This window comes from Corythoichthys intestinalis, chromosome 2 (assembly GCF_030265065.1).
Source record: "Corythoichthys intestinalis isolate RoL2023-P3 chromosome 2, ASM3026506v1, whole genome shotgun sequence".
Lineage (NCBI taxonomy): Eukaryota > Metazoa > Chordata > Actinopteri > Syngnathiformes > Syngnathidae > Corythoichthys > Corythoichthys intestinalis.
This window is the reverse complement of record NC_080396.1, coordinates 38,532,980-38,558,305: the sequence shown is the minus strand read 5'-3', so window position 1 is coordinate 38,558,305 and position 25,326 is coordinate 38,532,980. Positions and strand designations below refer to the sequence as shown.

General features: G+C 38.4%; 1 protein-coding gene across 4 annotated transcripts in view; it reads right to left on the bottom strand.

The window, feature by feature from the left end:
* The window catches only part of lamb2 (laminin, beta 2 (laminin S)), a 72,453-nt gene that overhangs the window by 1,454 nt on the left and 45,673 nt on the right, over nucleotides 1-25,326 (bottom strand). For 3 of the 4 annotated variants that reach the window (XM_057830367.1, XM_057830368.1, XM_057830370.1), the window contains 15 exons: nucleotides 23,317-23,486; nucleotides 23,000-23,035; nucleotides 20,689-20,913; nucleotides 18,606-18,823; nucleotides 18,333-18,429; nucleotides 14,150-14,331; nucleotides 13,873-14,063; nucleotides 10,142-10,326; nucleotides 9,325-9,566; nucleotides 6,230-6,433; nucleotides 5,347-5,491; nucleotides 5,067-5,274; nucleotides 2,061-2,202; nucleotides 473-649; nucleotides 233-392 (listed from right to left, as the gene is read on the bottom strand). In XM_057830367.1, coding sequence (XP_057686350.1) covers nucleotides 233-392; nucleotides 473-649; nucleotides 2,061-2,202; nucleotides 5,067-5,274; nucleotides 5,347-5,491; nucleotides 6,230-6,433; nucleotides 9,325-9,566; nucleotides 10,142-10,326; nucleotides 13,873-14,063; nucleotides 14,150-14,331; nucleotides 18,333-18,429; nucleotides 18,606-18,823; nucleotides 20,689-20,913; nucleotides 23,000-23,035; nucleotides 23,317-23,486 — 2,582 coding nt within the window. The remainder of the gene's footprint in view (nucleotides 1-232; nucleotides 393-472; nucleotides 650-2,060; nucleotides 2,203-5,066; nucleotides 5,275-5,346; nucleotides 5,492-6,229; nucleotides 6,434-9,324; nucleotides 9,567-10,141; nucleotides 10,327-13,872; nucleotides 14,064-14,149; nucleotides 14,332-18,332; nucleotides 18,430-18,605; nucleotides 18,824-20,688; nucleotides 20,914-22,999; nucleotides 23,036-23,316; nucleotides 23,487-25,326) is intronic. The other variant, XM_057830369.1, reaches the window with a different exon arrangement.

Below are 25,326 nucleotides of genomic sequence, written 5' to 3'. Positions count from 1 at the left end.
GAAAGAACAACCGGTCAAACTCAAATTAACATTAACTCAAAACCTTCAATTAACCTAACATGCAAATTTTTTTTTTTTTTTTTTTTTTTTCAATTTTAGTTGGAGTGATGTTGGGCCAACCTATCCAATTTTATTTGGTGTGATATATAAAAAACATTCTCGTTTCTTAAGTAAATATGACTTATTTATTTATTTTAGTTATTTTTCATCCCCTCTAACACAGAAACTCTACCTGCTAGTCTCTGCAACTTGTTCTGGGCATCTTGTAATAGTTGTTTCGCTTCATCCCTGAGGCTCTCTGCCTTCGTTTTGGCATCTTGTACAGCTTTGGCCTTGGTGCCAACACGCAGCTTCACCTCATGGTACTTATCGGTCAGCTGTCCGTCTAGAATCTGCGCATCAGCAGATTAGAGTGTACAGTATGTGTCAGTGATGCCCCAACATTTGACCGAACAGGTAAACACGTAAAGACCTGTTTGGCTTCATTTGCTTTGTCTCGTGCCATTGTAGCCGTCTCTTCAGCCCGGGCTGCTGCCATACTGTTGTTAGCACGTTTGGTCTTCAGCGCATTAATTTGTCGTCCCAGCGTGCCGAGCCGGTCCATAGCCTCACTGAGTTGCCTTTCACCATTCGATGTCTCTGACTCGATCTGTGGAGTTCACAAGTAATGTAAAAAGTTTGACTATATTTAGACATTGGCATTTTCTGCCTGTCGCCAGCAAGTGTTACGATGGCTTTACAATTTTAAAACTAAAACAAGACTATGAAGAACAATCATCGAAGTCAGGAAAATAGCACTTATAAACACTACATTTCTTTTTATACTGTTTATTGACAAACAAATGATATTTTTCTACAAAAACATCCAAATTCACTTTACAGGGATTTCAGTAAATCGTATGAGATTGATAATTAAAAAAAAAAAAAAATTAATAATTCATGTTCCCATGTGAAAACTTTTGGAATTCGTAAAAACTAAAGATGCCCTGATCGATCGGAAAAAATATCGGACATGCCTTTACTTAATATATATATATTTTTTAATTAAATCGTTTTCTAATTGTATTTAACGTTACAGACAAAATGTCTTACACTCATCCAGAGTCTTTAGTTTTGGCTTAAAGTAGGGCTATCAAATTTATGTCGTTAAAGGCAGTAATTAATTTTTAAAAAATTAATCACGTTACAATATTTAATGTAATCAATGCACGCGCTGCACGACCCACTCACGCATTGTCGCGTTGAATCTATAATGGCGCCGTTTTACCTGTATTTAGAGCTAAAAGGCAGCATAAAATGAGTAGAGTGCATTTTGGCAATCTTTGGAGCCTTTCTTTAATTGGCTAAACACTTACAATCCCTCTCTCAACAATTAGAAATATCGTGAGACGCAACGTGGGGAAGAAAGGTAGTAGTTGATCTTTTTCTTAACACCCTATGTTATTTCCCAACGCAGAGAAAATATATCAATTGGTGCCACTACGCACAGTCATGGTTGCACTTCCTATCATGCATTTGGGCAGAACAGTTAAATGGCTACAGTATCATTTACTGAAAGCTCAACAAATACACTAGATGGCAATATTTAGTCACAATATACAAAGTCACATTTATCCTTTAAGAATTACAAGTCTTTCTATTCGTGGATCCCTCTCACAGAAAGAATGTTAATAATGTAAATGCCATCTTGAGGATTTATTGTCATAATAAACAAACACAGTACTTATGTACTGTATGTTGAATGTATATATTCGTCCGAGTTTTATTCATTTTTTTCTTAATGCATTGCCAAAATGTATATGATCGGGAAAAATTATCGGGAATGATTGGAATTGAATCGGGAGCAAAAAAAAAAGCAATCGGATCGGTAAACATCGGGATCGGCAAATACTCAAACTAAAACGATCGGGATCGGATCGGGAACAAAAAAACATGATCGGAACAACCCTAGTAAAAACTCAATCAGTGTCAGAGCTTGTCCTCCAATTTTGAGGTTCCTCAGTGTTACGTTGCACTAAAAAAATTGTGCTAAAAGTAAAGGTTTGGGCACTTTTGTTCACCTGTGCCAGGCGGTTCTCTGTGTCATCTATGTCAGCTCTGGCTCTGGCGATGGCCTTTTCTGCAGATGTCTGAGCTGTCTTAGCATCCACCAAGGCCTGCTTCACTGTCTCTGTGGTGGTCTTCACACCTTCAGCATGATGCCTAAACAGAAAAGTGTAAAACATTTTGCATGCACATTTCATTATTTCGATTCATCTGGTAGCCATTTGCTTTTTTGCTATTAATTTTGAGAGATGAATTTTATAGAATATTAGATTGCTTTGGCATGAGCGTTAATGACAATACAATATTTACAGCTTAGATTATTAATATGGACAATCATAGACATCATCACTATTGACGTGTTACTTCGTCATTCTTTGCTCGACGCCTTATCAGAGGGGGCCGAGCTTCATTTAGTAATAGCCGAAGACGGCACCAGCTCATGTCGGATTTAAGCTTGGATTTGCTTTCGATTGGATTTAACGACGAAAGTTGTACCGCATACAAACAGGATGGATTGTCTCAGGAATGATTTGTTCGAGGATTCAAGGTAAATATATTTTTCGTACCATGCATGCGTAATTGAAGCATTTATTTGCAGGAATTTTCTTCTTTGTTTACACATAGAGGGGGCTACTTTTCGTAACTGACTAGCCTCATAGTTTACTTTTAACTAAGAATCGAGACTCTTTTATATCCATATCTATAAAGAATTCAGGGATTTAAGCATTTATTCACAAGAATTTTCGCCACAAAAGCTGTTTACGGCAGGCGGCCACTAGCCTCATTCGCTAACATAGAAGCATTGTACTTCGTCAATATACGTAAAATAAACACTAACTGTACGGTTTCTTTGCTTTTAACCAAGAATTGAGACTGTTTTATGTCCATATCTAAGAAGAATTCGGGGATTTAAGCATTTATTCAGAAGAATTTTCACCAGAAAAGCTCCTTTTATGCCAGGCGGACGCTAGCCTCTTCGCTAACATAGTCGAATTGTACTTCGTCAATATAAGTAAAATAAACGCTAACTGCACGGTTTATTTGCTTTTAACCAAGAATCGAGACTGTTTTACGTCCATATCTATGAAGAATTCGGGGATTTAAGCATTTATTCACAAGAGTTTTTGCCAGAAAAGCTCCTGTTACGCCAGGCGGCCACTAGTCTCATTTGTTAACTGTATATAGTGTATAATGATTATAAAATGCTGTTCTATTCTATAATAAGTTGTGATTGTATATAGAATTTATTAATAATCTATTTACATATTATTTATAATTGATTCTGCATGTTTTCCTCAAGTATTAAGTTTCTGATGTCAAATTGAGTGATTTATTAGCTGTTGAAAACTTGCAGTAAAAAAAAAAAAAAAAAAAGTTGCTATTTGGTCAAAAACTTATATGATATGTTAAATATTGCTATTGATCCTGAAATTGAATATCTCTGCATTTGGTGTTTTTTGTGCATTTAGTGTATAATCTGACACTTTTATAGCCATTTTAAGTTGTGTTATACTTATATAAAAAATAATTAAACGGGATTCTATAAGGGAACGACTTTGAATTTTTTGATGCCGCTGCTCATGGAGACTCGTATATGGCTAAGGTAGGTGCCTGTTTTGGTTTTAGGTCCGTAGCAGCTTTGGTTTTGTAAATATCTGAATTTGAAGTTTTTGAAAATAAACCCCCTTCGAATCAGCCCCATTTCCCTTGTCACGTCAATAGTTTATGAAGTCTATGGGACAATCCTTGAAAATCTGTTTTTATTTACTGTAGGGAGTGGTCTTCTCCCTGTTATTGTGTTTTCTGAAGCATAGATTAGTAAGTAATAAACAGTAACCACGGCAGTCATCTGTTTTTGTCCAACTTATTATTTTTAGTCCAGCTTCTCCGCCAATTTCTCCGCTAATTGAATAATAACATATCTGTTGTAATCTACCGTGTTCAAATTAGGTTTAACCAACCTCCAGTATTTTATAATTCGGGAGAGCTGTTCTTTTTTCCGTGTTTAAAGGGAAAGAGGACATCATGTCCATCCCAGTGGAAAATATTTTGTTTAATTCATTGAAAAAATACAGAATTACATTTTTCTGATGTGTAATACAGTGATCCTTCATTTTTCGCAGCTAATGGGGATCAGTATAATTTAAAAAAACTTTACTCAAAAAACTTTACTTTACTTTTATGTATATACATATTTTAACAAATGTTTTTTAAGGACTTTAAATGTAATATTTTATCATAAGTATTTAACTTGTTACTGTCCCACCAAATTATTTTTAAACAAGTATAAAGCTGAAAAATGCTTGGCTTTATTAAATGCTTCATTGAGTGAGTCCACTTATATCCGCTCAAGCTGCTTACTTACACACAGTTAGTTGCCCCAGCAACTGTTTAACAAGTTAAACGATGATTGACGAATGCGGCGCTTTGAAGTCCGCTTCTCTGGCTAGTTCAAACATGAAACGTCTGTCAATGATCGTGAACTATAATAAGCAACTCCAGTGCACTCACTGCTTGACCAACAGAGAGCAGGGAGAGGGAGGGAGCAAGAGTGAGACAACGCGATCGGCTTGGAACAGCTAATCTGTATTTTTTCTTTTTCAAATTGAAAAAGAAAAAAAAAAATCTGCGATGGCTAAGGGCATAAAATTTGAAGCGCAAAGTAGCGAGGGATCACTACTGAAGACTGAGACATTTGATCAATTCTGGTACTTTATTAGCCTATCATATGTACTTAGGTATTCCAAAATACCCGCCCTTCTGCTTTACATTATGTCATTAATCCCCATCATCACATGCACCAGTGCTTGAATCTATTAATGTGTGTGCCCATATGCTGTCAATTTTTGTGTTTTAACATGATTTTTTATTATCATTATTATTCAATTTGTATTCTTTAATAGTTGGGTTAACTGTCTTTTACAGTATATGAATCAAATTTATCGGTATTGTTTTGTTTAAGTTCTGCTTATTTTCTTAAACTAAGTATCACTGTTTGGAAAGTAAGATAAATCAAATACCTTGCTCTCTTAGCATCTAGCAGTAGTTTTTCTGCTTTACGGACATCGTCTTGCGTTTGAGCCAGGATGGCGTCTACGTTGGACAGGCTGCGAACGCGTTCCTTAATTTCATCTGCGAGGTGTCTGATTTGGAGAGGAGAAGCGGGGATGGACAGTTCAAGCACACGGTTGGCAACGGTCTCGATGTGGTCAGGGTCTGCCCCTTCCTCTGAGAGAAAGACAGGTGATACATTAAAATGAAAAAGTTCTAACCATTACGTCATCAACCTTGCAGACTCACGCATGAGGAAGTCTCTGATATGTTTAATTAGATCTCGCAGGTCATTGTTGGAACGCTCTACTTTGGTCTTGGTGGCTTTGGCTTTGTCGAGAGCTGCTTGGGCTTTACCCTTGGCCTCCTCCGCCTTGTTCTTAGCCTCCGCCACCTAAACAAAATCACACAATCATTGAAATTTGCCTTCAACTTACTTAATCATTCATCTTCATTTGATAATGGAGAATGATATTAATGTTTTTCTAATTTCACAATTACTTGCCATTTCTGCATTTGTCTGCAATTTTACCTGAAAGTTAACCTTCTATTACCAAAGGCAAGGTCAACACAAATGCACGATTGCTACCAATGTTCAATTCTATTAGATTGTTTATTTAATCATTCTTATAAAAGACTCAATTAAAAGTAAGGCCTGTGGCTAAAAAGAGCCTTTACCAATGTGGGCAGCAGTGCGAAATATGTATAAAGATTTGAATATGCAGCTCTTGCTTATTAAATGCAATTGGGAACCCACAGATGTTAGAGGGCATTTGGTAAAAACTTTAAAGATCATCATAGACATGAAAACTATAGTAAGAAAAAACAGCTTTTGAGCACAACAATCTCAGCTAAATATAACTCAAATAAAGCAAGTGGATTCTTGGTTAGTCTTTTGGTAGATAAGGTAAATACTGGAAAAAAGTCGTTTAGACAGAGTTCAAAAAACAGTATTTGACAGTTTCCATCCTGTTCGTACTTTCATTGAATCATTCTCATCTTGAGGAAACATTATTTCATTGCACACATTACATCCATTACCAAATATTCAATTTCCCGCTTTGCATTTGGAGGCAACAAATGTGTGGCTAATGTATACTGACAACTACAACTAATCATAGTGCTTTCGTACCTTGGTGACGAGTCCCTCCACTTCTCCCATGGCTTTGTTGAGCTGTTTCTCGGCATGCTTGGCCCTTTCCAAAGCATTATCAGCTGCTGCTACAGCACCGTCACAGTTCAGACCTCCACAATGACGGTTACCCTCATCGTCACGGCAACCCGCGCCTCCACAAGGACTTTCCGCACAGGGAGCCTCGCCTGATGCACCACAAACCTGCCGTGGGGCAGGATTAGGTTTACTTGTCATTTTTCATCTTTACTAGCACATTAGATCCTTAAGCATGAACATTAACTAATCATTGGAATATTTTTGGGGAATATTAGACCTATTATGAAGTTGACGCTTGCTTTAGTGATTACAAAAAGTATGCTTTAGTGGGAAATATAATGAGGGAATACTACTACTGTTACTACAACTATTCAGTGCACAATACATTTGGTATATGGGCCCTTGTAATAAGCAACCATCAATGCTATTCAAAAATGCAATCTAACACACAGCTATGCAAGAAGCATTATCTGTAAAATTCCATCCATTATCTTCCACTTAGTCCTTCATTTATCAAAGTTCTTTTGGAAAAAGGAAACCAAAAAATTGGATTAATGTACAGTAATGATGTTGACAGTTTTGTACATATGTGTTTTCCTTGATGATGGTTTGCTCTGACTGACAAATCAGAGGAAAGATAAATATTATTGACATTCCAGGTCCTTCTAAAAAAAATTAGCATATTGTGATAAAGTTAATTATTTTCTGTAATGTACTGATAAACATTAGACTTTCATATATTTTAGATTCATTACACACAACTGAAGTAGTTCAAGCCTTTTATTGTTTTGATATTGATGCTTTTGGCAGAAAAAAAAAAAAAGAAAAAAAAAAATATATATATATATATATATATATATATATATATATAGATATATATAAAAAAGTTAGCATATTTCAGCCAACCAATACAAAAAAAAAAAAAAAAAAGACTTTTTTAATACAAAAAAAGTCAACCTCCCATCAGTTATGCACTCAATACTTGGTCGGGAATACTTTTGCAGAAATGACTGCTTCAATGCGACATGGCATGGAGACAATCAGCCTGTGGCACTGCTGAGGTGTTCTTATGGAGGCCCAGGATGCTTCGATAGCGGCCTCAAGCTCATCCACACTGTTGGGTCTGGTGTCTCAACTTACTCTTCACAATATCCCACAGATTCTCTATGGGGTTTAGGTCAGGAGAGTTGGCAGGCCAATTAAGCACAGTAATGCAATGGTCAGTAAACCGTTTACCAGTGGTTTTGGCACTGTGAGCAGGTGCCAGATCGTGCTGAAAAATGAAATCTTCATCTCCATAAAGCTTTCCAGCAGATGCAAGCGTGTAGTGTTCCAAAATCTCCTGCATTGACTCTGCCCTTGATAAAACACAGTAGACAAACAAAAGCAGCTGACATGGCCCCCCAGACCATCACTGATTGTGGGTACTTGACACTGGACTTCAGGCATTTTGGCATTTCCTTCTCCTCTTTCTCCAAACTCTGGCACCTTGATTTCTGAATGATGTGCAAAATTTGCTTTCATCTGAAAAAAGTACTTTGGAACGCTGAACAACAGTCCAGTGCTTCTTCTCTGTAGCCCAGGTCAGGCGATTCTGCTGCTGTTTCAGGTTCAAAAGTGGCTTGATCTGGGGAATGCGGCACCTGTAGCTCATTTTCTAGCACACACCTGTGCACAGTGCCTATGAATGTTTCGACTTAAGACTCAGTCCACTGTTTCTGCAGGTCCCCCAAGGTCTGGAATTGGCCCTTCTCCACAATCTTTCTCAGGGTGCGGTCACCTCTTCTGGTTGTGCAGCGTTTCCTGTCACACTTTTTCCTTCCCACAGACTTCCCACTGAGATGCCTTGATACAGCACTCTAGGAACAGTCTATTCGCTCAGAAATTTCTTTGTTTCTCTTTCTTGTTGGTGTCAATGATGGCCTTCTGAACAGCAGTCAGGTCGGCAGTCTTGCTCATGATTGCGGTTTTGAGTAATGAACCAGGCTGTTTTTTTTTAAAAGCCTCAGGAATCTTTCGGTGTTTTGAGTTAGTTCGTTGATTCAGATGATTAGGTTAGTAGCTTCTTTAGAGTACCTTTTCATGATAAGCTAATTTTTTGAGATCGTGATTTTTGTTTTTTCTTGACTTTTTTTTGCCAAAATCATCAGTATTATGACAGTAAAAGGCTTGAACTACTTCAGTTGTGTGTAATGAATCTAAAATATATGAAAGTTTAATGTTTATCTGTAAAATAATTAACTTTATCACAATATGCTAATTTTTTGAGAAGGACCTGTATTTTGGCCTGTATGACAATATAAAGAAGCTGAAATCAGACTGGAAAAAATAGTTGAAAATTCTAAACATTCGCAACACCAAGATTCACAAGAACTATCAGCCAGTATTTGGCTAAAAAAATACAATTCTGCTAAAATGTGGCAAAAACCTACCCATACATTTTCATTGGCTCCATTTTTGCAACATTCAACAACCACAAAAACGTTTCCATTCACTCCTATTGATTTTCAACATGAACCTGCACTGTAATTTTCATTAGTGGCTATTATTTTTGAAGAAAAAAGAAAAAAGAAAAAAAAAAAAAACTACATTAACAGGAGGTTACCCAAGGAATACCTCAAAATCATCAGAAAATGACCCCAAATCAACCAATAAGTGACCCGTAAGTGCCCCAAAATCAATAGGACGTGACCTATATGCCTTCCAATCCATTTGGAATTTTTGTGTGTGGGGGGGATGGGGGTTAACGAACAAATGTTCATTCATCCTTTCCATTCCAAATTCATTGAATTTTCAGCGCCGTCAATAGCAACCAATGAGTTATCAAAGAACTGGCCTGAAAATGCCCCAAAATTAATAGGAAGTGACCACTGGTCGATCATATTCTAGTTATAAATGTAATTACTATTATCATTTGGTTGGTGAGGCAGCCATTCATGTGCCATTAACTCATGTAATTGCTTGAAAAAGAACCAGCTGTCAGTAGTATAAGCCATCAAATGTTTTCAACTATTGTACATATATATATAAAATTGATGACATGCATGAGATCAGACCTTCTCATTGATCTTTTGCATATCCAGATCCTGGACTTTGGTCTTGAGTTCTGCCAACGAGCGCTTGTTGGCAGCATTTTTGCGGTTAAAGTCTTCTTTCTTTGCGGAGATGAGGCGTTCAGTGCGACGGCGGGTGTCCGCTGACTGGCTGACTGTGCTGGGTTTGTTCACTGTTGATTCATTTGCACGGCGCTCAGCATCCCAAGACTTGTTGTAGGAGGTACGAATGCTGTCGTATGCGCCTGGCAGAAAAGGATATGGAGGAGGAGATTTAACTTTTTCATCAAATTAAACTGAATTATAGTGACTAAAAAAGCCTACCTGTGAAATTAATATGAGCGAATTGCGTTGGCCTATTGTCGATAAGATTATTATTTACAAATGTATGTAGCAATATATCTGGAGTTTCACTTGATGATTATTTTAGCTAAAATAATGTTGAAGGAGTATTATTTAAATACATTTTGACCACAGCAATTAATCGTGTTTCCCTATGGGATTTTTAATTATATTGTAAATTAATAAATTACATTATTCTACACGTATGTTGATGTGTCTAGCAGATATCAGAAATGCAGAAATGCCAATGTTGTTCTTGTCTAGGTGATTTACATATTTAGTTTTGTGAAAATATTTGAAATACAAAACCACAAACAGAGAGCATAGTTTACCTGCCATTTAGCATATAACATTTTAAGTGAATACGCAACCAATTTGTTAGATAAAATGCATGAACAATTTCACAAGAAAGGTTCAATAGTGAGGCATTTGAAGGAAGACAAAAAAAAATCAATACTCAGTCCTTTCGCTTGCTCACCTAGGAAATTGGAGTTTTTCAGGATATCGAGCTGCTGATGGAGTTGCTCTGAAGTAAGGTTCAGCTCCCTGGCCTCTCGCTCTAAAGCACTTAGCTCCTTGCTTGCTTCAGAGTTGCTGTCCTGGACAACAGTCAGATCTCCTTCCAGATGGTTCAGTGTGTCAGTGGTCTCACCAATCTGAGATCTAAAGAAAAACACATAGTTGTGAATGAGAAGTTGCCATTTAAAATTTTACAATATATATGCATATGGCAGAAAACACACACTAGGCTGAAAAATCAGTTTCTTCTCTTACACCCCTCTTTAAAATAAACTGCTGTATTTTAATCCAAATGAATTGTTGTATTTGATAGAACAATATATGCTGCCAAAGCAGTTTCATGGCGCACTATGCCACTGGACTATTTTTAATTTGTCCGTTTTACCCTGGAGACCCCTGTTTACAGAAACGGCATAACCGCTTTTGTTTCAACCCAGCTATAAAAAGAAGTAATTATATTAATTATTCAAAATGTCTATTATTTTTTAGCTTAGAATCATTAATTGATGTCTAATATTAGGTTTAAAACAAAAACAAAACAAAAAAAACGACTTAAAAATTATTAACTCGCATATTTTAAACTTTTAAACAAATTACATCACAATGAAAAAAATAGTGTCTGTAAATAGGTCATGGATATCTACCTCCTAACTATTAAAGGCGTTCTATTCAATTTGTTTTGTTAACGTCTTATTTTCCCTGATATTTTAGATGATGAATAAATAATCCAAACAAAGGAAAGAGAAAAAAAAACGTTTAAAACGTTTATATCACGGTGTTATATCCATAAAATCCTACTAACTCTTAATTGTATTTTTTTTGTTACTGTTGCATTTTCCCCAATATTTCAAATGATAAATAATCAATCCAAACAAAGAAAAACTGAAAAACAAACGAACAACAAACAAACAAGGGTAAATATATGAAAAAAGAAAATCTCGACCACTCCTTGATGTCTGCAATTTCTGCATCGCGACCCTTGTTATATTACCATGTTTCACCCATAAAATCCCCCCAGAATCCATCTGTGGCCATTCACAGCTGTGTCTTGACACTCAGTGATACATGCTACAAAGAGGTTTTGGATCGAAAGAAGGTAAGTACGTGATAATATCTCGTTAAAATCAGCGTGTCTTTAGTGATGCTCGCTCACGCTCACATCTTGAGTTACCGGAAAGCCACAAAAAGACGTACAGTGCAGTCGAACGCTAACGAGAGAATTATGGCCACAGCCGGATAACTGACTAGCGTGCTAGCCATTATCTTTTCCACCCTTGTTGCCGTTTGGATTGCTTAGTATGGGATGATATCGATGTATTAGATTCTTAAATCATAAAACCTAGGTCCAAGGCTTCATGGCTAAATACAGTAAATATACACTAACCGGCCACTTTATTAGGTACACCTGTCCAACTGCTCGTTAACACTTAATTTCTAATCAGCCAATCACATGGCGGCAACTAAGTGCATTTAGGCATGTAGACATGGTTTAAGATAATCTCCCGCAGTTCAAACCGAGCATCAGTATGGGGAAGAAAGGTGATTTGAGTGACTTTGAACGTGGCATGGTTGTTGGTGCCAGAAGGACTGGTCTGAGTATTTCAGAAACTGCTGATCTACTGGGATTTTCACGCACAACCATCTCTAGGGTTTACAGAGAATGGTCCGAAAAAGAAAAAATATCCAGTGAGCGGCAGTTCTGTGGGTGGAAATGCCTTGTTGATGCCAGAGGTCAGAGGAGAATGGCCAGACTGGTTCGAGCTGATAGAAAGGCAACAGTGACTCAAATAACCACCCGTTACAACCAAGGTAGGAAGAAGAGCATCTCTGAATGCACAGTACGTCGAACTTTGAGGCAAATGGGATACAGCAGCAGAAGACCACGCCGGCTGCCACATCTTTCAGCTAAGAACAGGAAGGATACTGAGGCTACAGTTTGCACAAGCTCATCGAAATTGGACAATAAAAGATTGGAAAAACGTTGCCTGGTCTGATGAGTCTCGATTCCTGCTGCGACATTCGGATGGTAGGGTCAGAATTTGGCGTCAACAACATGAAAGCTAGGATCCATCCTGCCTTGTATCAACGGTTCAGGCTGGTGGTGGTGGTGTAATGGTGTGGGTAATATTTTCTTGGCACTCTTTGGGCCCCTTGGTACCAATTAAGCATCGTTGGAATGCCACAGCCTACCTGAGTATTGTTGCTGACCATGTCCATCCCTTTATGACCACAATGTACCCAACTTCTGATGGCTACTTTCAGCAGGATAATGCGCCATGCCATAAAGCTGGAATCATCTCAGACTGGTTTCTTGAACATGACAATGAGTTCACTGTACTCAAATGGCCTCCACAGTCACCAGAGCTAAATCCAATAGAGCCTCTTTGGGATGTGGTGGAACGGGAGATTCGCATCATGGATGTGCAGCTGACAAATCTGCACCAACTGTGTGATGCCATCATGTCAATCTGGACCAAACTCTCTGAGGAATGCTTCCAGCACCTTGTTGAATCTATGCCACGAAGAATTGAGGCAGTCCTGAAGGCAAAAGGGGGTCCAACCCGTTACTAGCATGGTGTACCTAATAAAGTGGCCGGTGAGTGTAGAGTGTTATGTACTCACATTTATATGTTCCCTTTATGCATATGGAGCCTTTTATTCTCGGTCAAAGCAGTCAAGCATTCACATTCTTTAAAGTGTGTATGAGACCAAAAAGCATGTTTATTTCATATTTCACACGGTGTTTTATGCTCTTGAATGAAATGGATCGCTTGGATGTGTGTGGAAGCGATCGTTTTATATATTATATGTTTTTATCCCGCAATAATTTAAGACTTTTTTTAAAATCCTGTCGTACGCACTTTAATGATAACTGAAAAAATATTTTAAAAGCCCACTGTAAAAATTAAAATATTATAGTATTGGTAATTTAACCCTAAAATTTCCCCTGGGGATGTTATTTCTTTGCACAGATTAAAATTTTAAAGAATGTATGCAGTAAAGTTATCATTAACGATACAGCTAACTCCTTGTTTAGCCATGTTTATATACAAAATAAAACACAGAGCTAAATTAAATCTACATTTACTCACACACCAATTTTCTTTATTATTGTACATCCACCCATATGTCTTAGTGCATGCAAATTGATTATCAAAGACTTGAATAGACAAAGGGTCAATCATCTTGAAGTATTCGTTATTTACTATGTACCAGGATGGGTGTCCAAAACCTTTTTTTAAATGAGAAACTTAAAAAAATTTCAAAGGTCTCAAAAACGTCTATTTTTCACTCACCTGATTTGACCAACTTTTAAGGTGTCAAAAATGCCCTCCTGTTCAAAACTTTTTCCCTCAGAAAATGGACATTTTAAGCTTTCCAATGATGTATCACACATGCATATAGGACAATTTTGAAATTGGGCCAAATTCTCGGAACAGAACTTGTATTCACCGGAGTGTTTTCTCCCATATGCCTAAGGCTAGGTCAAGAAATATTAGAAAAATGATAGTGTCATTTTGGCATTATACATCAAACTGGATTTGAATTTATCAAGATTCTGTCAAAAGAGGAGAAATGCTGAAAATCAGCAACAACCAAGGCAGACTGTGTGCAACATGTAGTGTGCCATTGCTTCTGGGACATATTTATAAGCACATACAAAACAATCAACAAAGAAAATGTACCTACCTAAGCTGCTTAATAAGGTCCATCAATGTGGTAATGGCAGCAGCAGTGGCGTTGCGTGAGTTGACTATGCTCTGAGCTTGGTCCAGTTTCCCTTCCAGATCCCTGAAAGCCTTCTCATAAACTCCGGTGAGGCCAGTGGTCTGAATCTCATGGGCACGCTCTGCCAAAGCTCTGGTGCGCACCGCCAAGTCCTGATGTGGGAGATGGAGACATTTTTGCTCCAGTTTACATTTCATCTACATTGGCCTGATTGTAAACCTCTCTATCTGATCTCTACCTGGACAATACGGTCCCAGTCTCCAAAGCACTGATGGCAGGGTTGGCAGTTGGGGAAGAGACCAGAGAATCCTCGGGCACACTGGTCACAGCGGACACCTGACACGCCCTGTTGGCATACACAGTGACCTGTGACGCGGTTGCACTGAGACGTCTCAATGCCTCGCCAGTCACAGTCACAAGCTGGAAGAGAGGAACAGGAGATAGGAAAGGAAGTAAATATTTTATAGTAGACACCTGGAACTACAATGGACTGTTAAAAGGTACATTACGTTATTTTTGTCATACTAAAAATAAAATAAATGGTATTACATGTTGTGTATTTAAAACAACATAGCATGTGAAATGCAATTGACGTGTAAATTAACATGCAGTATGCCACCTTAAAACATAAGTTATTAGTGGTGTCAACAATAATCGATGCTGCGATGCATCCTGATGCGGGGCATGGATGATTCGATTTGATGCGGGCAACAAGCCGAATCGATTCAGCGCATTTTAAATATATAAGTAGGTTCAAAAATCTTCCCTGCGCAATTCCGGTGATGCAACGGATTTGGTTTCCCCATTTGTATTATTCTTTTCATGTTTCATTTTTTACACACGCATAACTCTGGTCAAGTTTCCCACCAACCTTGTAGAAGCCAAAATGTCTCCAGATTTTGCTTTCAATGTCTTAGGTGCATCAATAATCTTTCTCGCTCCCTCTTTCTCTGCTTCAGCCATTGTTATGTCCTATCTCTTAGAGGTTAGATCTTGTGCCCGAACCCGAAATGTTAAGCATTCACGTTCGGGTCGGGTCGGGCCGCCATGCCGACCAATAAATTGTTAAAAAAAAAAAAAAAAGGGATAAATCCGAGAGCAGGCTCTCTGTATTGTGCATTTGCTTGTGCATGCACATGAACGCCGTGGCGCCGCCCGCTTTTTCTTCTTCTCCTCCCGCTGTGGCGCTTGCGATTCATTACGAAAGACACTTTTATTTATGCACACAAAGACAACACAAATGTGATCCTTTTGAATCTTCTCCTCTGTGCGACTGCAAAACCGTTTTTTTTTTTTTTTTATATTAAACTTTCCCAGCGTTATTTCGTTGTGTAAATGCTTTTATAATGATCATAAAAATATATAGACTATTTAAACATTAAGAAAACTTTCGTTTTTTCTGCCAACTGAATCGAATCGTAATCGAATTGAATCGTGAGGGCAGTGCCGATGCACACCTCTATAAGTTATTAGTCTCATTGAGGTGTTTCCTATATGAATAAAGGTTAAAGAAAACGGTCAAGGTGGCATACAATACATTTGTTATCCCGTAGGAAAAAAGACAAAACAGGTTATTTTACGGAATCAAAGCAGTAGTAGTCTCTTCTGATTTGTTTTGTGTATGGATGACTGCATAATATTATACTGCCTCCTAGTGAGCAAAGCCGGCACAAAAGAAGGAAGATTGAAATTGATTGCAATATTAAATAATGATGAACAAATAGTTGAATTCTTTCCATTCTATTTTACTGTGCGATTATTCTAATTTGATCAAGTGGAATATTAGTATGTTAAATACTTGAAAAGGAAAGGACAAAGGTAAGTTTTAGTGAGTGGAGGAACCCCATTTAAGCAAAAGCTAGGTTTTGCTGTTATCTTGAGGAATTTACAGGCATTTATCCAAAAGGTGGTGTAAATTATTCTCTTGAAATCTCAAGCATTATTACCAAACCATAAAATGTCCATAAATGAATAAATAAACCTTTTTTCTATGTACAGTATACACTCCCCCTCAAATGTTTGGGGTCACTCAGACAATTAGGTGTTTTCCATGAAAAATCAAAACTTTTATTCATCTAATTATTTCCAAAATGAATAGAAAATACAGTCAAGACATTGACAAGGTAAGAAATAATTATTTTTAATTTACATAGTAATCACCAGTTCTTAATCCTGTTGAGCTATATTGTTGGAGCATCTTTACCGTATGGTTAGCAGGAAATTGCCTTTAAGTCAATCAACCTTATGGGAGAGGATTGTAGAAGCGTGGTCTAAACTTTCTCCAGAGGATCTCAACAAACTAGCTAGAATGTCAAAGGTCTGCAAAGCTCAAAATACTGCAAATGGAGCATTCTTTGCGAAAAGCACAGTTGACGAAGAAAATTACAACCCCAAATAATAACCCCAAAAAATTATTATTTGTCAATGTCTTGACATAGACTTCATAATATAATTGACGGGACACGGGGCCGATAAATAGGGGGCCTGCATTGTTGGAGAGGCCGTCAAAGTTGACCGAGTGGAATCACAGACAAAGAGCTTTTTTCGTTGAAAATTGTTGTGAATAAATGCTTAAATCCCGGAATTCTTTAAAGATACAGACGTAAAACAGTCTCGATTCTTGGTTAAAAGCAAAAAAAAAAAACGTGCAGGTAGCATTTATTTTACGTAAATATTGCCAACTATGATGCCAATGCCTTAACAGCTAATTTCTCAATTTTTTTCACAAGGTTTCACAACGCATGATTCGTACAAAAAATATAATAATTACCTTGAATCCTCAAACAAATCACTCCTGAGCAGTGTTGGGAATAACGCCGTTATAAGTAATGCCGTTACATAACGGCGTTATTCTTTCAGTAACGGGGTAACTAATTATTTTTTCCGCCGTTACAACGCCGTTACCGTTACCGACGGTCAAAAGCGGTGCGTTACTTACTTTGAATAAATTGAAGAAACTACCAGCCGTAGTGAGTCTACTCTGCTCTGTTTATTTGTCATCCAAGACTTGGGTGCACTCAGGTTAATGGCAATGAAAATACTAAATACACATAGCCTACCTTTGCAAGAACGATGGAGTTGCCGTTTGATACGGTCATAATGTGCAGGTCCTGCACCCATCCGCAGCAAAACTGTTCATAGTTTTGTAGCGATTTGTAATTTCGGAATCGCTGATGAGTTTAGTAACATACACCAAACAATAAATACAGCAGAATGTCCATTTCGTGTAATTGTGGAAGCCCGTCGACATCTTTACTCCATTTGTCTTCGGCTTGCTCGTAAGGGTCAACATTGTTCACATCCTTAAGTTTTATCACATATCTGTTCTTCGCCTTAGTAACGAGTTTGTCTCTTTATCGAACTGGCAAGTTAAAGTTTAATGTTCCGCGAGCCAGACCTGCTTCCAATATGGCTGCGTTGTTGTCAAATATCAAGTGATTCCCCCATTCTGTGACTTAAATGCTCGAGCCTAATAGCACACGTACTTCAGAGCCGGTGTTTTCACATACAAACCGGAACAGTGCGTGCGGCAAACACACACACGCAAAACAGATGCAGAGGGATATGATGGCATTGCATTCAGAGGAAAATTTGTCTTTTACGAGGTGGAGATATAAACACTATTTCAAGTTGGCCGAAATTAAAGGAAAGAACGTGCAAGTAAAGTGTAATTTATGTCTCGGGGCAAAGCTTTTGTCGACATCTGTGGTAAGCAATTCAAATCTGTTTATTTTTGTTGCACTTCAAGTGTAGGATAAATCTGTTGCTGGTGAGGTGCAATAAATATTACAAGGTTCTATAACACAACTACCTGTCTGTTCTTCTCTATTCAACTGACTCAAATACTGCTCAGAAAATGTCAAATTCTTTGACATACAACAACTTCTTTTTAAAGTAACGGAAATAGTTACTTTCCCTGGTAACTAGTTACTTTTACTATAGAGTAGTTCAGCTACTAACTCAGTTACTTTTCGGAAGAAGTAGTGGGTAACTATAACTAATTACTTTTTTAAAGTAACGTGCCCAACACTGCTCTGGAGACAATCCTTTCTGTATGTATGTAGTACAGCTTTCGTACTTTTTGAACCGAAATCCACCATTAGTTCCCTGTGTGCATGTGTTTGTGAGTAGCTCCTCTCGATGTGGGCGGCCTCCTGCTTGAAGGAGTTGCGCAGTGCATGGCTATTGATTTTGCAACTCGTTTGATAAATAAAAGTGTGACGTGTCAAAGGAAACACAAACTTGTCTGGGTGACAGCCCTGACCAAACTCTTCAACAAATAAATATGATGTGAATGTTGTGGACAATGTCACACCACACTGGTTGATAATTTATGAAGCCTTTAGCCTAATGCAAATGAGTGTGCTTGTTACAATAATTATTAACAAAAGAATTTTATTACTTCTGCTTATTGTCCTAACCTCTGCACTGCGTCCGGGGGTCTCCCCAGTAGTTCTCTTGACAGTCTCTGCAGTTCTGTCCACCGAATCCATCACGGCACTGGCACTGTCCAGAAAACTTTGCAACACAAAAGTGAATTAAAGGAACAGTAGTTTAATGACTTTTAAACGGGAGTATACAAATTCACAAGTAGTTTCATATTTTGTATCCTACACCTGTTTGGCTTTTTGGCTACTAGCGTGCGTGCGTTGAAGTTAAAAGCGTTGTTTGTTTTCAATCTGTACTGTGTGTACCTCGTTACATGATGAGGTGACTGAGTTGTGGGGGTCACAATCGCAGGGTTCACAGCCTTTGCCACTGGCCAGGTTCCAGTGTCCAGGGGAGCAGTGGTCACACGTCAGACCGATTACATTTGATAAACATTGGCACTGTCCTGTATTCCGCTGGCATACGCAGTCCTCCCGATCAATACACTGGCTACGCTCCGTACCCAGGAAATTACATACACACTCTATAAAGTGAGCACGGGGGGACACAGGTATTTCACTTTTTATTTCCCAGCACTGTTAGGGAAGAGGTAAGTCTACAGTGTATCACAAAAGTGAGTACCGTACACCCCTCGCATTTCTGAAGATATTTAAGTATATATTTTCATGGGACAACACTGACAAAATGACAGTATGACACAATGAAAAGTAGTCTGTGTGCAGCTTATATAATAGAGTTAATTTATTTTCCCCTCAAAATGACTCAAAATATAGCCATTAATATCTAAACCCAGTGGTGCCAGGCAGGTTTGGGTGGGCATTAGTCTTACCTTGGGGGGGGGGGGGGGGGGGGTCGTCAAAAAAAAAGCTACAATGCCCAAGTAGGTCGAAATCCAGCGTAGGGCTACTGCACCTTAAAACATTTTATTTTCTCCTTGAGATAACTGTTGTTGTGATTTGGTCTAAACAATTAAAAGCTGATTGGATTTTATTTGATTTAGAACACATCCATAACTGAACAGTATGGACATGCAGGTGGATTTATTATTATCATCATTATCATCATTATTATTATTATTATTATAGTTATTCTTTGTTCCGCAGCCCCTTTGAGCTCAGTCTGACCCCTTTAGAAAGCTTCAATATTCACCAAAATCGGCAGGCAGGTGCAATCTTTGATACCATGTAAAGACAAATTCCAAATACACTATGTAGCGCCCCCTAGCAGTCATTCTTTGACCCACCGACGCTTTGAGCCCTACTTTGACCCCCTCAAAATGCTTCAAAACTCACCAAACTCAAGAGCCAGGTGAACACTGATGAAAACTTTGATAAAATGTAAAAAAAAAAAAAAAAAAAAAAAAAAAAAAAAGAATCAAAATATGCGTAAATGTGTGTAGCGCCCCCTAGGAACAAAACCAACATTTCATTTTTTTTTTTTTTAAAGGTGAAAGAGGAGTTAACAACGCAAAGGTTAAAACTTAGAACACATCAGTACTATATGAATGGGATACTATACGCGGTGCCCAGACTGCCGTTAGTACTAAATCCAGTTTTCTTTGGGTGGGCAGAGCGTGTCCGTGGTTGGGCATTGCCCCCCCCCGGTAACGCCCCTGTCTAAACCCCTGGCAACAAAAGTGAGTACACCCCTTTGAAAAAACGTACATCCCAAAATGTCCAAATTGAGTACTGGTTGTCATTTTCCCTCCAAAATGTCATGTGACTCGTTACAGGAGTGCTGTCAGCATTGCTGCAGAGATTGAAGAGTTGGGGGGTCAGCCTGTTAGTGCACAGACCATACACCGCACTCTACATCAAATTGGTGTTCATGGCTGTCACCCCAGGAGGAAGCCTCTTCTGAAGACGGTACACAAGAATGCCTGTCCGTCTCATCAGACCATAGGACATGGTTCCAGTAATCCATGTGCTTTGTTGACATGTCTTCAGCATACTGTTTGCGGGGTTTCTTGTGAACCGTCTTCAGAAGACGCTTCCTCCTGGGTTGACGGCCATGCACACCAATTTGATGGAGAGTGCGGCATATGGTCTGAGCACTAACAGGCTGACCCCCACCTCTTCAATCTCTGCAGCAATGCTAACAGCACTCCTGTAATGAGTCACATGACATTTTGGAGGGAAAATGACAGGCAGTACTCAATTTGGACAATTAGGGGTGTACGTATTTTCTAAGGGGTGTACTCACTTTTGTTGCCAGGGGTTTAGATATTAATGGCTATATTTTGAGTTATTTTGAGGGGAAAATACATTAACTGTATTATAGTGTATCAAATACTTGTTCTCCCCACTGTATATGTAAATATCTACAGAAATGCGAGGGGTGTACTCACTTTTGTGATACACTGTACATTTTAGTCAAAATGTCACTTACTCCTGCAGTTACGTCTTGAAGCATCTCCAAAGTAGCCGCTTCTGCAGATGCCACAGTCGGGTCCTTCTGTGTTGTAAAGACATTTCTTGCACACCCCGATCCGCCGGTCGCATGCTTCATTGTCAGACATGTCTATGTTGTTGTTGCACTGACACGGCTGGCAGCGCCCGCCTGGCTGTGAGGGGTTGCCGTAGTAACCCGGGGCACATTCCTCACATCGGGTACCTAAATTGAGAGAAAACACAGATCAGTCAGCCTGAAGGAAGTATCTCTGATAATTACAATACTAATATTGACAAATATACTTCATAATGTTGCAAAGTTTTATTAATGTCTACATTCTGGGGGAAAAAATATACAATGAAGTGAACCACTGACTTTTCACAATTTCACTTTAGTTTCCTTGAGAATCCATCCTTTTTGCTGAAAAATGTTACCTATTCTCTGTTGTTATGCTCTTTCTTTTTTTTTTTTTTTTTTTTTTTTTTTAATAACAGCCTAGCCTACGATATCCACAGGGTGGAACTAAAGCCCTTACCAATAGGTAAGTCGTGATTTAGTATCAAGGAAGCATGTTAAAAGGACTAGAAAGAGAGAGGGTATATCTGTACACACATGCTCTAAATAACAAATAATAAATAAATAAATAAATGATAATACGCTGTCATAAACTTCATAATGATATCATTATTATTAAGTCTATGAGGCTGTTCATTTTCCTTAGCAACCCATCATATTTTTAGCGATTTTTTTTTGGATAAATGGTGAGCTGTTGGTTCTTGCGCTGATAGTGGTGTTAGTAGCAGAAACATTTATTTGTGTCTGAATTTAACATATCATATTTATAGCCATTTTGAGACCATTTCTTGATCAATCAGTTAAAAAATATAAGCTACTAACATTAAAGACCATGCAATTCAATATATCTCCACATATACTGATATAGCCGGATATAGCCAAACAGATATGCTACATATCCCAGTAAATTCTAATATGAACCATAAGGGCTGCATCCTTTAGCAGAGAAAAGTGAACATAAATATAGCAACCCCAACTACAAAAAAGAGGTGGACAACTGCTGGGATTTTACTTTTGGCTAAATCATATTTAAAAAACAAAAAAGGAATTAAAGTCAGTGCTAATGAAACAAAGAAAAAAACAAAAAAAAGGTGACAAGGAATTAAAGTCAGTGCTAATGAAATAAAGAAAAAAAGAAAAAAATTAAAAATAAAAACACCTAGTGAAGCTAATAAAAAACTGATGAGAATAGTTTTTAAACTTGTTTTAAATTTGTTGAGAATGGACTTCCTCGGAATGAAAGTTGTCTTAGGGGGAACGCAGTACATGTATTTGAATTATACTACTACACTAGACAATGATTTAATTAGAGTTGACATAATGCAGTTGTATCCTGAAATAGAATGAAAAAACTGCCCTTGAATCTTGGCCGAAACAAGTAGGGCAAGAACAACACATGTAATGAGAAACTGTTCTATATAACACACAAAAAAACTGTTTCAATGCCAGTACTCTCACTAGGCTCCTGCTTTGCACCTCAATTGTGTGGCACACGGTACTGCTTGACTGAAAAAAATACCTGGCATATTTGAGCCTGGTGCGAAGGAGTACAAAGGGAAATTACAAAAGAAGGCAATGGAAAGGTGCGGAAAGATGAACGAGAGCTCAGTTTCAACAAGAATTAGAGGAGAAAATATGAGAGTTAACCCTAACTCCAAGTGTTAAAAAAAAAGGCGTATCAGCTCATTGTATGTTTTGGAGGAGTTATCAAATATTCACTAAAATTCAGCCATCGAATGTCATTGACTGCGATCCACTTGGACTGGGAAGAATAGAAGTGAATGATCATGCTCCAGTGCCACTGAGGGCAACAGACATCCAATCGAATTGAAATGAAAGGGCTAGCAGTGATCCTCCGCTATCCCAATACACTAATTGAGAAAAAAATTCATTGAAGTGACGGGAAGATGGTAAATTAATTGATCATGACTCTTTCAATTAAAAAAAAAAATCAATATCTCAGTGGGATGAAAAGAAAAAGAAAACATACCGGTACATTAAAGCACAACTAGAAAGGTCAAAAAGTGGTAAATCAATTCTTAACGTCAGTGTTCGAGCTTCTACGGAGCACTTAACACAGCCAATGACAAAGAAACATTTGTGGAGGCACATCTGAGGACCTTGGACCACAAGGTGCTGAAGCCAATACATGCGTGGGTAGAACTGGTGGGAAAGAAAGACTTGTGGTGGTGGTGTTGGTGGTGCTAGGGGAGTCAACTCAATGTTTACTCACGCTTACAAATGGTCAGCCTGGAGCGTTTAACAATCCCTGTACCAGTAATACAGGGAAAGAAGGAAACAACAAAAGGGTTAGATATTGAAAGTACTGTATTCTAATTGGCCTTTATTTGGCGTTGTTGTAAAGAGAAAATGTAACCTTAAGTGTAAATTGTTAAAACCTTTATTGTTTATTCCCAGCATTCAAATTCAGGGAATAGGTCTGTTGCCTCGCTTAGAATTAGTGTTAGACACTGTAAGAACCTGTATTTTTTTTTTTTTAATGTCAAAGCTATTACATATTGATTGTCATACTGTACATTGTATGTTTACCTGTGTATCCCTGGTTACAGTTGCAGACAATTTGCCGGTTACGGTTGTCTTGGTAACAAGATGCTGCAAAATGGCGTCCACTTGTGGGGCCATCTGGACAAGGGCATGGACGACACCAGCTGCCAGATGCTGTTGCCAGAATTGGGTTCCCATAGTAACCATTGGCACACCTGCAAGCATGATGATGTTAGTAGGGGATGACATTCATTGAAGCCGAAACTTCAAAGCGCCGCATGCGCTAATCATCGTTTAACTTGTTAAACAGTTGCTGTGGCAACTCTTCGCGTAAGTGAGCAGCTTGAGCAGATTTGAGTGGACTCACTCAATGAAGCATTTAATAAAGAAAAGCATTTTTCTACTGAGGCCATGTCCACACGTAGCAGGGTATTTGGCAAAAAAATATATTTTTCTACGGTTTGACCTATCATCCACACGCGCACGCAGATTTAAACCAGGGTTCTCAAAAACGACGGGGAAGGTGAAGATTTGCGAATTCTGCGTTTGTGGCTCCATCATGTGGACACTGATAACTGAAGATTTACGTGACTGGCTGCGACAAATTTTGTCCTCACGTCACACATGAGATCAATTTTTAAATTTGGAGTATATTAAAAAGGCGCTTTTTTGCTTCCATTTTTTTTTTTTTTTTACAAACTCTTGCTGTTTCTTATTGAATAATGGGTATTTTGGACAATTATTTTATTGTTTTGAATGTACTTAAAAATGAATGAAAGCGGTTGGCTGTGGAAGTTTTTCTGGAACAAAAAAAAAACCCTACACAAAAACGTATCCACGAATCATCAGCGAGACACAGACAGCAGACAGAAACTGCATATCAAGCGGTGATGTTTCTATAAAACGAATTAGCGAAGAATAAAAGTTTACTCAGACAGACCATAGACACACGCTTCTCTACACTCAGCCACACAGACACTCGAGGCTAGGTTCATACTACAGGTCTTAATGCACGAATCCGATTTTTTCTTTTTTTTTCTCGACTCAAGTCAGGCATTAACTTGATGGTCTGAACTGGACAAGTCGCACAGAAGTGAACCATTTCAAATCCGATCTGAGTCACTTTCGTATGTGGCTCAAATCCGATCTGGGCCACATTTCTTCAGAACGTGACTGGCGGTCTGAACTGTCAAGACTCCCAAATTGGAATTCATGCAGCAATTACGTCAGCAAAGGGCAAGAGGGACGGAGGACGGCAGCCATGTAGGAATTAGCGCCTAGCTTAAACTCTGCTTTTAAGCACGAAGCGGGCTTGACCACAGTCATAAAAAAAAATAAAACAAAGGAAAGAATAAGCCTTACAATTTTCGATTTTTATTCTGTGCGCTGAATGAGCAATATTTCATTATTGCACACAAGCCTGAGTCGGGGCAAACTGACGCATACACGTCGTTTCACGCGCACACGTCAAGGCTCATGTGTATGCATTCTATCAGTCCACATAAACTTTGAATAAAAGACTAAACGGGGGTTATTAATGTCTGTTAATTGTGTCCTCTTTTTGGAAATCAAAATATGATCACTCAGGAATGACATACAGCTAGCATGTGTAATTTATTGTTTTGATGCTTCTGCGCACGCGGGTCTCTTTGCTGAGCGCATCTCGGACTGCGAATTAGTGCGCATTCGTGATACTTGAACGGACTCAATGGACAAAGGCAGTCTGAATGGGCACGCCAAAACGGATATGGGAAAAAATCGGATTTGTGCATTAAGACCTGTAGTATGGACCTAGCTTTAGTGAACTCGGCAAGATGTCCCTGCTTCGCTATTTTAAGCCTGCAAACAAGCCTGCTACTGCATCGGCCTCTGCTTCATGTGCTTCTCCTATAGATGGTAAACAAAAGGATGATGTTGGAGAAGACAGATGTGTGATCGACAGAAACTTATGTGAGAGACAGATACATGATAGAGGTGTAATTGATAGAAAATGATTGACATAATGTGATTGACAGATGGTGTGATGGAATGTCATTGACATGATACAGGAGTGAA